The sequence below is a fragment of the Amphiura filiformis genome, chromosome 16, assembly GCF_039555335.1.
Source record: "Amphiura filiformis chromosome 16, Afil_fr2py, whole genome shotgun sequence".
Taxonomy (NCBI): domain Eukaryota; kingdom Metazoa; phylum Echinodermata; class Ophiuroidea; order Amphilepidida; family Amphiuridae; genus Amphiura; species Amphiura filiformis.
The window spans coordinates 22,097,478-22,113,714 of record NC_092643.1 but is presented as its reverse complement, the minus strand read 5'-3'; the positions used below and the strand labels follow the sequence as shown (position 1 = coordinate 22,113,714).

At 34.9% G+C, this 16,237-nt stretch overlaps 1 protein-coding gene across 1 annotated transcript in view; it reads right to left on the bottom strand.

Annotated features, from left to right (window-relative positions):
- LOC140135728 (probable G-protein coupled receptor CG31760) overlaps positions 1-16,237 on the bottom strand; it is a 204,882-nt gene that overhangs the window by 85,625 nt on the left and 103,020 nt on the right. Inside the window, exon 3 of the mRNA XM_072157329.1 lies at positions 9,913-10,045. Within this exon, the coding sequence (XP_072013430.1) occupies positions 9,913-10,045 (133 nt within the window). The remainder of the gene's footprint in view (positions 1-9,912; positions 10,046-16,237) is intronic.

Sequence of the window (16,237 nt, the reverse complement as noted above, 5' to 3'; positions counted from 1 at the left end):
GCATAATTATTCACGCTCGTGTGTTCGTTTAACTAGATTTTTGGGTCAAATCAATTGTCTGATACTTGAGATTCATATTTAATATTAACTTAAATTTAAAGTTACTCTCTAGAAATAGTGTGGGTGATTCTTTTCAACCTTAGGCAATATAAACAAATTACTTCGATCTTTCAATCGACCATCGATGCTTGATCGATCCTATTATTTAAGAAAGCAATCAATTGACCATTATTAATTCTGATAACATATATATAAATGTTTGCCTGCATTGATATTGAAAAGTATAAATATATCATTAATTCTGTTAGTTAGTTCGTTAATAACAAGCATCGAAGTAGCATTGACGGTCGATCCAAAGATCGAATAAATTTGTTTCTGGTGCCTTACATAAGTAAATCGGTCACGGGTCAAAACCATTGTTGAGTCTAGTTTTTGAAACATCTTTTATCATGGAAGGCTTGAATATTAGGATGGGTTTGGTATGAAAATAACTTGGAGTACATGCATACTGCATTTTAATTGTAATCAATATAATTATAAAAAAAGAAAAGAAATGGGAACCCAATTCGTGTTTAATTATAATATTAGAATCCATATCTTTAGGAACCCCTTTTTATAGGTAACCCTAGACATCCAAGAGAATAGTGTTAACAATATTGATTACAAATTAATGATTTATCATTTGTTATATGCAAATGACCTATTTTTCAGGTATCGCTGACGTATCACAAAACAGGTTCCTAATGTTTAACTTAATAAATGCCCAAAGTACTTTGCATTCATTTCCATTACTCGAATAACGTGAAAGCGATACTTCGAACATAATTTGTTTGATATACGAAATGCTGTAGAATTTCTCTCTCAAAAGACACGATAAGGTACCCATATGTTGACATTCTTATCATACACTTTTACACTTGTTTATCATATTACCGTGTTCATACTTCTAACATCATGGGCTGCTGTCTTTAATAGTTGATAACAAATTCTAAGTTTGACTCGCGGTCTTACCATCTTGAAGTGCATTTAATCCTTCTATTCAGGAGCTCCATGAGCAATAGGCGACATCACATTCAAATGTATGATTGCAAGTTTTTCCTTCAAATGTATCCATTTGCCAATTAAGGTACTATTTTACAGGATTTTTAAAGTTACTCTCTAGAAATAGTGTAGATGAGACGTCTTTTATGGCTGAATGCTTCAACAATGGATGTTAGGATGGGTTTGGTATGAAAATAACGTGGAGTACATGCACACTTCATTTTAACTGTAATCAATATAAATATGAAAAAATTGGGAACCCAATTCGTTTTTAATTATAATATTAGAATACATATCTTTAAGAACTCCTTTTTACAACCCGAGATATGCAAGAGAATTGTGTTAACAATATTGATTATAAATCAATGATTTATCATTTTTAATATGGAAATGACCTATTTTTCAGGTATTGCTGGCATATCACATGTATCACAAAACAGGTTCCTAATGTTTAACTTAATAAATGCCCAAAGTACTTTGCATTCATTTTCATCATTAGAAGAACGCGAAAGCGATACTTCGAATATAAATTGTTTGACATACGTAATGCTGTAGAATTTCTCTCTCAATAGACACGATAATTTACCCATATGTTGATATTCTTATCATACACCTTTACACTTGTTTATCATATTACCTTTTTCATACTTCTAACACCATGGCCTGCTGTCGTTAATAGTTGATAACAAATTCTGAGTTTGATTTACAAATCAAAATTGACACCAGTCACTAGAGGTCTTACCATCTTGGACTAAAGTGCATTTAACCCTTCTATTCACGAGCTCCATGAGCAGTAAGGCGACAGCACATTCGAAATATGATTGCAAGTATTTTCTTTCAAATTTATCTATTTGCCAATTAAGGTACTATTTTGCAGGATTTTAAAGTTACTCTCTACAAATAGTGTAGATGAGACTTATCAACCTTACATAGGTAAATCGGTCACATTTCAAAACCATTGTTGAGTCCAGTTTTTGAAACGTCTTTTATGATTGAATGCTTGGATGTCGGGATGGGTTTGGTATGAAAATAACTTGGAGCACATGCATACTTCATTTTAATTGTAATCAATATAAATATGAACAAAATTGGGAACACAAATCGTTTTTAATTATAATATTAGAATCGATATCTTTAGGAACTCCTTTTATAGGTAACCTGAGACATCCAAGAGAATTGTGTTAACAATATTGATTAAAAAATCAATGATTTATCATTTTTAATATGGAAATGACCTATTTTTCAGGTATTGCTGGCATATCACATGTATCACAAAACAGGTTCCTAATGTTTAACTTAATAAATGCCTAAAGTACTTTGCATTCATTTCCATCATTAGAATAACGTGAAAACGATACTTCGAACATAAGCTATTTGACATACGAAATGCTGTAGAATTTCACTCTCAATAGACACGACGATTTACCCATCGCATGATATCCTTATCATACACTTTTACACTTTTTTTTATTGTATTGCCTTTATCATAATTCTAACATCTTGGCCTGATGTCATTAATAGTTGATAACAAATTCTGAGTTTGACTTGAAAATCAAAATTGACACCAGTCACTCACGGTCTTACCATCTTGGATTAAAGTTCATTTAACCCTTCTATTCACGAACTCCGTGAGCAGGCGACAGCACATTAAAAAATAATATATGATTGCAAATTGTCTCCTTCAAATTTATATCTTGAATACTTGAAATCAATGTACAAGTGTGGTCCAATTTATTTTAAGTGCATAATAATGTTGCATAATTAAGAGATACACTTTTATATCGAATTAATTCATATCATGAACACTATGAGCATCTGTGGCAATAACAATTGCTTGACGATCAATCATTACTACAAACTTGACCTAAAGTATGAGTTTTTGTACCCAAGACGTTCTAATGTCATTCTTGAATGTGCAAGTACGGGTCTATGTTGAACTGTGCCGTCATAGATGAGAGTTTTCAAGATCCTAGCGCGAGTGAACTCTATATTGATGTGCACAATTCTTAATGGATCCGTTTCGGCCATTTGATCTCTACTCGTGGCTAATTGTTTTCTTCACTACATGCTTTGAGTCACGTACAAGTGTGTGTTTCTCAAATTAAGATGTTTCATTGCAAGGGATCAAATATCAACGAGTTTCATCAGATTAAAGTGGCATGGGGAAATGTCGTATTCGTGATTATGACGACTGCTCAGTGCCAGAAGTGGGTAAGTGTAACAGCTGCCCTGTGAACATTTGGCTTTACACACAGCATATTGTACTCATCTAAAATTACATCTACACATGGCAGCTATTGCACTTACCGACCTTTGGCACTGAGCAGTCGTTTATCTCGTTGTGATTGAATCTCTGAACAACATGATATTTCTCTTGTCATGTACAAATGTCTCCGCCCACTTGACTTGTGTGTTATATGACATTTTGACCATTGCATGAACCAGGCGTACAGACGCTGGACAGTTCGTAATGTAATAATGTATATAGAAACATATCGATAAACTGTTGTTATTATCTTTATGGAGAACAACAGAAGGAAATTGTTCACTAGAAAGGTGTGTTTGTATTTGAAAAATGCAATGCAACGTATCATTATAGTCAATTCAATCAGCGTATATAACATTTGAATGTTGTTTGTTCATTTTATATGTTATTTTTAAATCATAGAATCTATATTCGTGGCTATATCTGTTTGATTTCGATTAACCGTCAAGCAAATGTTTCAAGAGAAAATGTTGAATGAGAATTAATGTTGCAGATTTTTAACCGTCAAAACAGCGCTCACTTGATCAAAAATAATGTTGACACTTTGCTATTTTGATCCAGCAACTCATTTTGTTTGCACGAGCATGTAAACTGGTAAAGTGATTCTTGATAATTCAGTGGCGTAGTACAATACAGGCTGTATCAAAAAAGATTGGTACTCATCAAAATACGGCTGGTACCCACTTAACAGGTCGGTACCCCCAACTGAATGGCTCACGCTACGCCACTGATTAAAATAAACATTCAATATTAAGATAAAAGCGTCAAACCGATCACATTTTCAAACCGAACGTCTCCCGCCATTTTCCTTTCCATCAGAGTGCCGTGATTGCGCACAATGTCCTTCGAGTGTTTGTTTAATTGACCATGCTTGACAGCTACTTCAAAGGTTGACTCCTCTATTTATAACACTTGGTTTGAGACTACGTGAGCGCAGGTAAACATTTAAAATACTTAATTTCCTTTTAATAGTCTGCCGATAATGTAGGTAAACATTTAAAATACATCATTCAATTTTTATGGCAATATTTGACAGTGTCAATTGTTTACATAACAATGAAGTTTTCCTGTTCATATCTAACATACATATCATTAGTAGAATGTGCATTGTTTTCCAAGGAATTGTATCAACCCGAGGGTGACAGCTCATATCACAGGTAAATTGTAATGTTTATATTAAAATTCCGACTACTAAATTAAAGCATGTCAAATTATATGCAAGGGGAATTTCACTAAAAATCACCAATAATAGTCAAAAATAAAAACCACCAACTCATCTAAAATGGATAAAATTAGCAGGTCCGGTCGTAAATACGTTGGCTTCTATTAAAGGTAACTTTTGGTCAGAAAGGCAGCCCTGATCGTGAAAAGATTACATTAGTGTATGTGAGAAGGCAACTATTGGTCACAAAGGCAGCCCTGACCGTGAAAAGACTACATTAGTTTCTATGAGAAGGCAACTAGTGGTCACAAAGGCAGCCCTGATCGTGAAAAGACTACATTAGTTTCTATGAGAAGGCAACTATTGTTCACAAAGGCAGCCCTGATCGTCGAAAGACTACATTAGTTTCTATGAGAATGTAACTATTGGTCACGAAGGCAGCCCTGATCGTAAAAAGACTACATTAGTTTCTGTGAGAAGGTAACTATTGGTCACAAAGGCAGCCCTGATCGTGAAAAGACTACATTAGTTTCTATGAGAATGTAACTATTGGTCACGAAGGCAACCCTGGTCGTAAAAAGACTACATTAGTTTCTATGAGAAGGCAACTATTGTTCACAAATGCAGCCCTGATCGTGAAAGACTACATTAGTTTCTATGAGAAGGTTACTATTGGTCACAAAGGCAGCCCTGATCGTGAAAAGACTACATTAATAGCTTCTATGTGATGGGCCGCAAAGGCAACCTTGGACGTGGAAAGTCTTCATTAGCTATCGGTCACAAAGGCAGCTCTGATCTCAGAAAGACTGCATTAAATACTATGTGACGGTAACTATGGGTCGCAAAGGCAACCTTGATCGAAGGTTGGTTGTGCAAAGCTTCCTTTGGTCCAAATAAAAATTGGTCAAAAAGGTCGAAATACTACAATCAGTATGAGATTTTATGTGAAGATGAATATTGAATACAAAGGCAACTCTTTTCGTCAAAAGCTAACGTTACAAAGACAACATTGGTTGATCTTTCTCGTATCATAATATCATTACTTGATGACATGAGATTAATACATTAAACAATAAATAAATATAAATATTAAAAAAATGCAAACATTTAATTTAAAACTGACAAATACCGAAGTATTATGAATTTGGAAGATATATTTTCCTAACAAAGACCTCAGATATATACTAGCCCATACTTCAAAAACATTCTTTAACACAGTGCATGTCTCATGCAAATTCAATGATAATAACATCAACCTTCATCACACACGCGCTCTTAAATCTCTAAACGTTTACATACAAGCATAACCATAACATCATAAGGAACTCAAAAAGCACCCCGCTTGCGTCATTTGTGTTCTCCGACAGACATTTAAGCCTACTTGAAGAAGGCTTATAGCGACATCTCGCTCACCGTACACGCCTCCTTTCTGGGTATTGTTTTCGCGTCAACTTCATTCCCTTCACATACGAGTTAGAAATTGAAGATTTGACATATATTCAAGGCATTCTCTAATGTTTACAGATGAAGATGTTGGCAGCGTTTTGGGATCGGGGTATTTTTGAAGAGGATGTAAACAAATTTATTCGGTAGAAATAGTAGTCAGATGTTTGCATCATGATTAGAAACTAAAAGGTCAATTAGGTGTTCATTGCTCGTTCTATTACTTAATAGGATTTAATATAATATAGATGCTAATAATACTTCAACACAAGAATTGGGTTGAGCCTTTATTTCGATAGCAAGAGTATGACATCAAATACCTGTAAAAATATATTATTTTATTGACATGTTTACAACAAATTAGAAATATCAGTACATCCATATAAATGCCGAAGTAGCAAAGCAGGCATGTGAAATAGACATCAAATGAACGAGTTAATGTCTTAAATTTAAATTACTAAGGCGCACTTGTAAATATCTTTCCCTGTTCCAATATTACTAATCGGTAATTTGAATGCAGTTGAAAAGGGAAAACGTGAGATAAAAAGAGAGACAAGTTTAATAAAGCAGGGTCATCAGAAATGCCCTAGTAAAAGAAGGGGGAAGTGTTTGTGACCGAGGCTATTTGCTGGTAGTTATAAAGAGACGAAGCGCTCGGTTAGAAGCCCTTTGGGTATGTTTAATTCCGTCGTGCGATTAACACGCTTCGAAGTGCTTAAGAGTATTAAATGGACGCGAAGTTTCCAATAGTTTAACAGTAGCTGTGACGAAACAGTTGATTGGGTTAAGTGTACATGGCTTATGGCTATGTAAAAGTGCTGTAAAAGATTTAAAGTGAGTTTCGTTAAAGATGCAATACGATATGAATATACCGGTTGAAAATAATACTCCCAAAGGCTAAAATCTGATGATCATTTTTGGTACACATTATTAATAATCTTTGATTGAACGAACCTGGCACTGATCGGCCCTGATTTGGTAAAATGATCTAACTTGAAATTAAAATCGCTGTTTCGAGAAAAAGAGCTTTAAAGTTTGAACACTTGCCGTTTTTCTTTTTGAATAAAATAAATTATTAAACAGATCTAATGTCTTAGAAAATATAAAAATCTCATTATTTGTTGGCATGGTGGTGATTTGAGGATGTCACCAATGGAAAGAGCGCCCTCGCATTACCCATGATATGGATTTATCTCAAATTGTCCAAATTTTGAAGTTAGATCGTTTTACCAAATCAGGGCCGTGATGTTCTTTATATTTCTGAAATGTCGACATCAATACACAAACATCGAATCATTTTAATATTTGGATATGAACATGCCACACCTTTTATAAGCACATCACAAGGATCAACCAACCACACGTTAGAATTATTATGTTAAGCAAATGTGTTTGCACAGTTATTAGACTTAAACCAAAAAAAAACCAGGCATTTATAGTACTATTATTATGCACTTGAAGTTAAACGTCAATACGTCTCTAGTCACATTGTGGCTGGGCGACAAGGTCCATTTTGAAGGATATAACCTGTTAGCCTTCTTTCAGTTCTGTTGATGTTGAATAAAGTTACCAGATCAGATAGTTTACAAAGGTTTCTACACAATGTGTAACATTGTACAGATATCATAAAAAGATGCATTCGATTGAGTACAATCGTATGGTACTTAAAATTATTGGTTGCGGAGCGTGAGTTGGTCATAAGAAAGGTTTTTGCATTTTGAAAATAATTTAAAACCATTTGACTTTTCATGCAATGACAGTATCTTCATCCTCATACAAAATGCAGAGCCTTTGGGTACTTTTAACCACCATGTATCATTTACGATCTCTAATGGTTAGTGTAACAGATACTCAAGATCAACTGCTGTCCTAGAGGTCTTAGATTAGAAACATCTGACAAGGGCAGAACGTACTAAGGCTCTATGACCGTTGGCGACAAAGACATATTGTAAAACAGACAAAGAATGCAATGACTACTTCCTGCAATTGACCTTTTCGGTAAATCCCACAAGCCTTTGCGAGTACACCTGAGATGTCGTCATTTGAGTTGCATTGCAAGTCGGCGTGACGTCAAAGGACGACATCTTAGGTGTACTCGCAAAGGCTTATGGGATTTACCGAAAAGGTCATTTTGTAGCAACATTTCGTCTGATGTTATGCTGTTGCAAGAAGTGCGGGTGTATTATAGTATCACAGATGGTGACGTCATTTGGATACCGACATTTGAATGAGCATTATGGAATATTAGTAAATGGACAATGTAGATTGTATACAAAACATATTGCACTTTCGCACAGAATAGAAACAGCAAAGAGTAATCAATACTGTTGTCAGATAATTTATCTAGAAACCGGGAAAATAAATTGGCCCATTAGCTTGTTTGTGAGAGTGTATTCCTCGTGAGAAATGTAGCTTTTCAAAACGTTTATTTTCATTCGTGAATTGTGTATTGCATAATGAAGAAAACCTATTGATAAATCAAGTAATTGCTAAATGGAAATAGCCTTGAATCATACAGTAAATCACTTTATCCTAATGGCTGGAAGTGCTGAAACTCAAGGGTATTCCAGATCTTGAAAAGCGTACACTACTATACAGGGTGCATAAAAAAAGTCAACATTTTCTACTTTTATCGTCTAGAAGAAAAGTTATATCGAAAAAATTGTTTCATTGGTGTTGTGTAACATTTTGTTGGCCAAGTCAGCTTTTGTGTGTGATTTTGAGCTTTTGTTTTAATGCAAAAATCAATTTACAGTGTATGCCAAAATTACCCGGTCCAAGTTTTATACATTGAGCCGTAGGCAATTCAGGAGATATTGATCACCCCGCGCTAAGTATAGGGAAGAGTGGGCCAACTAGGTGATTCTCCATATCTTTTTAATGTACATGCTTACATTGGACAGGATAAAAGCCATCCGGAAGTAAACAACAGAGCAGATGCTTTGTTTGTCTATTTCTACCGAACATATTTGTTTTCAACTTCTTTAAAGGTACCCGATACCAAATCACTGCCAACATATTCGTCTCTAAACATTGGGGATGCATTGAATGTATGTAAAATCGTCAATTCCTAAGTCGTATGTGACGGGAATGAAGTTGACGCGAAAACATACGCAGAAATGAGTCGTGGTTGGTGAGCGAGTTATCGATATAAGCCTTCTTCAAGTATGCTTAAATGTCTGTCGGAGAACACAAATGACGCAGGTGAATCTGTTCTGCATGATTTTATGGTCATGCTTGTATGTAAACGTTCAGAGATAATTTAACAGCGCGTCTGTGATGAAGTATGCTCACAAAGTAAAATGTACTATTTGCTAGTAATTAGAATATCAGGTACTGTGTTTTTACTCGGGAAGGCTAGTGCAGACATAAAGCCTTTATATATTTCTTGACCCACCCAAGAGCTAAGAGCAACATTATACACTTGATTTGTTGGAGTAGCCTTTATTTTTCTTACTCCTTATAATTATTCAATTTTGTTTCTTTCTTTCTCTTCATACGGGCCTGCATATTTATATAAGCTTTTCATCTTGGCTTGAGCATTTTCTTGAGTTTGATCCCATCAGAACACAAACCTGTGTCTGTCCGAATCGCCTGGTTAAAATAAAGCGCAATAATTTATATTGCGCTACGCACAGGCACAACGCCTAGACGTTGATCCACAAGCCTCAGTACACTTTACAGGTTGTCGCTGACCACTACGACCCCACATCATTCCATAAACCCCTTTACAACAACACAGGGACTTTGCAGCTTCAAGAGCGCACACCCTATACATTCCACAAATGACCTTCGCAACCAGGATCAGCTCCCCGAGTTTCGTACGGGTTAATTAGTAGCGAGTTCCAGGGGAATTTCAGGTAACCCTTTTTCCACGAGAACATACAAAGCCACCACCATGGTTCGAAACCTCTCGCACCATAGTCGAACGCCTTATCGATTGAGCTAACTTGACTACTTAACAAACAATACGGCATTGTAACAATTGTTTTAACTTTACCTGTTGTGAAGGACGATGGCATTTATCGGAACCAGCGAAGATATTATGGTCGTTGACTTCCGTAGAGTTTTCTTCTTCTTGACACTGATTGATGTCTATAGCTCGTAGATCTATGTCTATTCCACTTGTACCTCTGTAAAACAAAGAACAATAAAGGACGTTTTTGTTAAGTGTTTTTGCTGTGATCTCAACATAAATTGTTGACATACTTCGAATTTTTATCAAGACTGTGACCTGTATTTGGACTTCAAAGTGAGTCATGAATGTGGTCTCAGTTAATGTTTATTATGTTCTGTGTACAAACTTTGGTAAGAAAGGTAAGAGATTAGGTGATAATGATGCTACTTTAGAAGCAAAGCGGTGACTGTGGTTCAAATAGTAATTGAACGCTCGTCGTAGAAAACAACTTTACCACCTGTATCAAAAATAGACGAGTCCAAATTTCAGATGTTGTTCGGGACCTTATAAAAGGACCTGCGAGCAGATGTGATATTACAGCAGGTTGTTCCTATAGGATTGTGGCTACATGCTAACCATACAAAAGTTCACCTAATAAACAAAATAATAATGGCAAAAAAATTAACGACGAGAAAAGAGAATATTAACCTTAAATGGGAAATGGTAAACAAGTACTTAAAAACCTAAAGCCATTGCCAATTAAGTTATTTATTAATGCCCATAATAAAAAAAAATCCCAAACTCTCATTGCCATAAGACTTCTGATTCCACAGATCGAAAGCTGACCCTGAGGCGCACGTCAAAACCGCGCCGCCGCCTAAACATTTAAAAGTGTATTGATTGCATATAAGATGTAAACACTTATGAAAGCAATAACAATGATGCCCTGTTATGTCATGGAGTATTCATGTCTACACCCATTTATGACAAATATTGAGCATAAATAATAATAAATTAATATAAATATATAAGATATTTGACTGAAATTGTACATTTGATTTGTTGGGAGTTGTCATTTCCTTTCCCTTTTTACTTCTATTTTGATACTTTCTTTTCTCTACATACGGGCAAGCTTGATTGTACATAAAAACGTGACTTGAGTAATTTGCTCGAGCCTGGTCACGTGACTCCTGTAAGGACACAAGCGCGTAAACAACCCAAAAGAACAAAAAATAACAAACAACCTAAAACGAATGTATGAACAGTTATTTCAAATTAAAAGTAATGCAAATGTGTACAATCTTCAAGAGCTTTTCCAATATATTGATGTGAAAGAAGATAATTTAGTTAAGATAATACATGGTTTATCAGGGTTCAAGAACTATAACATCAATTCGGATAGAAAAACATTCGCTGTAGGAAAAATGTGACTTTATGTATTCTGCATAGTCAGTCTAAACTGCCAATGTTGCCATAAATCAGTGTTTCAGACAGACATTAGCATATTTTGCCACTCATATTCCTATTTTGATCAACATGAATTGCAAATTGAAAATGTCCCTCCTTTTAACATCTTCTTCCTGAATTTGCGTCGCTTCTGTATTTTCAATTACACACGAGCCCACATTATTTTGTTAACTAAACACCTCATATAATATATTCTCTATTATACAAATACATAATGCACATAACATGATATCCACCTTGTTTAACCTTTGTCACGACGGACCTTGACAAAACGATAGTGTGTTAATAACACAACGTGACAACCCATCAATTAAGATATGAACGTGATGATGAACTAATTATACATGTCATATAGACGAGGCTCTAAACCGCCTCAGACCACTGCAAGAAACTAATCGGCATGCTTATCATGAAAATCATATTCTCTTTAAGTTGATTCCTAATACACCATCGAGCGTAAGGTCGGTCAGCGACCATTTCTACGGTTTCTCTGAAGTTCAATTTCACCCAGCTATTTTCACCCCCATTTGGTGTATTTTTTCCCACTAACTACGTGAAGTGAGTTTCTATTGCAAAGATTGAATAATAACTCTATTGAAAAACGTATTGACGCCCACTGAGCGTTGAAAGAACTTTTTAACACTGCTACATAAAAACAAAAAGTCAATTTAAATGCGCTACTAATAAAAAGACGCACTTGCACTTGAGGCAATAGGTTTACACACAAAATATTGCATCTAATTTTAGGCATCAGTTTGTCAAATTGAACAAGCTTCGAGTCTGATTGACATTTGTTTTTGATAAAACTTACAATTTTAACTTACGAAAGAGACAAAGACATTTACACAATTTGAAAGCTTAATATCTCAGAGTTTAGAGCTACTATTCTCAATGTTGTTACATACACCAGGCACAACAAGAAACTCGTCAGTTATATTCATCCATGCTGTTTAATAACTTGATCATTTTGGATTATTCTGAAATATACATTTTGTTAATTGGACTTTGCTTTCTCATTTGACACCCTGTTCGTGAAAAACAAACAAGAATTGACCAAGATATGCGCCTCCAAAGCCTCAAAACCCAAAAAGAAAAGTTGCATTTTCAATGGTTTTCAATGGGAACGCATCGTTGTATTGCACACAAGCACCACAGGCCAATCAATAAAGCACACAGTGTAACAGGCACAATTGAATCGTTAAAATTGCAACTTTTCATTTTGGGGCATATCTTGGTCAATTCTTGCTCAATATTCACGAACAGGGTGTCAAATGAGAAAGAAAAGTCCAATTAACAAAACGTATATTTCAGAATAATCCAAAATTATCAAGTTATTGAACAGCAAGGATGAATATAACTGACGAGTTTCTTTTTGTGCCTGGTGTATTCGAATTATTTATCTCTCTAAGAATATGTGGTAAAAATGAAAGAAATAGAGACAAAAGCTTGATGAAGCAAAATGACAGTGATTTAACGACAGAGGGTCAAAAATTACTTTGTCCACACGTAATTCAATGGGATGTATCCGATTATCATCAGCATTGTGTTAGGCATACATATAATTGGTAAACACCATCCGGGGTGTTTACCAATATGCATGCCTAACGCAATACTGTTGATAATCTGATACATCCCATTGAATTAAGTGTGGACAAAGTGATTTTCTCTAATTTTTTATCCACATATTCTGAGACAGATATATATTTAAAATATCTATCAAATTGGGTAAAGTTCTTATTGGACCACCCTGTAAAACGTTTGGTCATTTTTTCAAGAGTTGTTGTGTCCTTATTTGCCATGCAATCTGCCAAAACCTCTGTTTATCAGATATGAACATGACTGTTAAGTATAACTAAAAATCGATTCCAGACAATAAGTAAATACTGTTGCTTACTGATGTAATGATGATGTGTTGAAATACCAGGCAATTTCAACTCAGAAAAAAGTAAAAGAATAACAATACTAAAACCTTATTGGAGACTAACATTGTTTTGCCTCAATTTAATTACCATTCTTATTAATATGTACTCCATCATGAAGCTTTTGACAGCTAATTTCGTAAATAGCACAAATTATATTCTCCAAGAAGCTGTCAAAGATTTCACTATCCAGCTGTAAATAAATTGTTTACCATATCGAAAAGCGCCATATTGTAACTGCTAAAATAATTTGTCCAATACCCTGGTTTACATAATGTGAACAATCGAACAAGTTTTCTTCATATTTAGACTGTGGTATTTAGGCGTTACTTTGAACACACGCTGAGGTCTCAACGCTAGCGAGATAATACCTACGTTCGAAATGGACGTTTTACATCCCATAAACAGTGTACTTCGGTTATATCTATAAATGCGCTTTTATAAATACGTACGTGACCCATAGGCACGACATACCAAGACCAACAAGCGTGACCAAATCCTCATGCATTGACCACTATACAGAAAAGGATAGGAACTCTGTAGATAAATATCATCAAAAATTAATACACACACTGCAATTTCGAATTTTTAATATGTTATCAAAACCAAAAAAAGTTTGACGACGGAAAAAATATTCAACGACGGAAACGTTCACAATAATCACAAAAGTTGAACAAAATAGAAAATTTTGCTGCACAGCAGTCTCACGCTGTTCCGCCTTTGCATTCAAATGTACAGGACGACCACTCGCTATGTAGAAGGTCACTTCGAGACTTACTGTCTATAAGCTGTTATGGCAGCGCGGAGGTGGTCACATGCGTATTTATAAAAGCGCATTTATAAATATAACCGAAGTACACTGATAAATATGTATTGCGGTTGATAGACAATAGCCGCAATATATAATATCAACTAGGGCCAAACACCTTTAAATATACTGACGTGTTTACCTCATTTGTCTTAATTGTAATTCAGAATATTGTCAACGCTACCAGAATTATTTTTAAATCATCATAACCATATGTTGCCCGCAGGTAAACACACCTTAGCCCGGATATGTTCCTAAAGACACCATACCTTGAGCTGATACATACTTCAGTTGATAGCGATAGTTGATTGAATTTTGTCCAATAAGAAAAGACGTTTCATATTGGTTTGGATGGAACAATGCTGGGTATGTTTGTTCCAAGTCTAAAAGATGGTCACAGTAATGTATTAGGTCTCTTAAAAAGAACACTCTTGTTCAAGCGTTATGGTATTGCTCTGCAAACCCTTTGAGGTTAGAGGTTAGAGGTCAACAAATATAAAACAGATACTCGGCATATTTGTATTTATGACGTAATGTGTATTTGATTATTTATATAAGGTCATGTATATAAAAAGACCTGGAGGTTTTAATGATTTGTTTATTCGTTGCAGTAAACATGGTCGTGGAAAAATTACATTTGCGTAAATAATTGACGAATAATGTTTTATAAAGTTTATGTATGCTTTTGCTTTAATTAACTACATAATATCAAATTATAATAATAACTAGTCGCCGTAGTTATTTTATATAAATTACATGTACGGGTTTCTACTTTAGTGGTTATAGCGGCAATGAGTGTAATAATGGCGTAACAATATTACGACGTTTTATCCCTCTAATGATGGGCAAAGGTCGTTTTTGCTCGAAATTTATAATCTTGTAATGATTATTTTATCATCATTACATTTTAGGTTCATCATTAATATCGTTGTATTGAAGATGATTCCTGTATATATTTGCGGAAGTCTGTAAAACGTTTTGACATATTTGTGCTATGGCATGCCATACTGTTTTAGCGATGCTCATGTTAAAATACACTTTTGTGTGTTGTCCAGTTCACTTGCGTTCTATTAATCTACGCTTAATAAGAACACAAAGGATGGTAATGAAATTTGATATAAAGAAAAGGATGTATACGAAAAATGATGGTAGAACGGCCATTACTTACAGTCTATAATTATTGTTGATGTCAAATTAGTTTCAACACGAAGACTGAGAACAATGGTTAATTGTGCACATGTAAACAAATACAAATGTTGGTGATGTAACATGCATTATACCTAATTGTACTGGCACGCTCCGGTAATTATCTTCCTCACGCCACTGAGGTTCTCTAAACTCGTTTTCTTTAACAAGGTTGCTTACTTGGGCATAAACTTACTACATCACTCAATATATTAAACTGCATCAGATATCTATCATTTTTCGACTAAACGAAAAGAAATATCACAAATATTCTTTTATTATTCTTGTGTAGCATGATTGTCGGACAAGTCAGGATTTATTTTATGTGTGATTAAAAATTTTAGTTTTAGATTGATAGTTTACCTCGTCCAAGTTCTATACATTGAGCTAGGCAATACACGAGGTATTGATCACACCACGCTAAGTATAGGGACAAGTGGACCAACTAGAATTTTCTCTACTTCATGTAAACCGCCATATCTTTAGATGTTGATGCTTAAATGGGATGGGATAAAAGCCACTATAAAGAATAATCATTCTGCTTTCAGATATATGATTTGGGTAAACAAAGAAATGATTTGGATTGTAACACATGTTTTGAACGGATACCCGCTGTAGGGCGGAGAGAGGCAATGAGACATTATTATTGAGTCATGTGCATTGGTGTGTGCAGTTCGAAGCTGGGGTTCCAGGACACCACTCCTCTGAAGGGTTGACTAAGTATTGGTGGTCGAGGCTACCAAAAAGATAAATTTTCATTGTCTAAATCAATATATTATTGAAAAATAACACCTTGATGTTTTGCAGAAGTTCAGTCTACAAATCATATACTTTGAAAAGTTGCTTGGTTTATTGATGTTAATGAGTTATGTACGTTTTACGAAGGTGATGTGGTTTCAACCCTCTTTACAACATAAATCAAGAACCACAGGACCTATAAAAGTATATCTGTAATATCTGAATCATTCTACACGCTCGCTATGAAATGATCGATGCCAAAGCTCACCACCATTCGCAGGATGTTACGAACGACCAAATCGCAACAGTT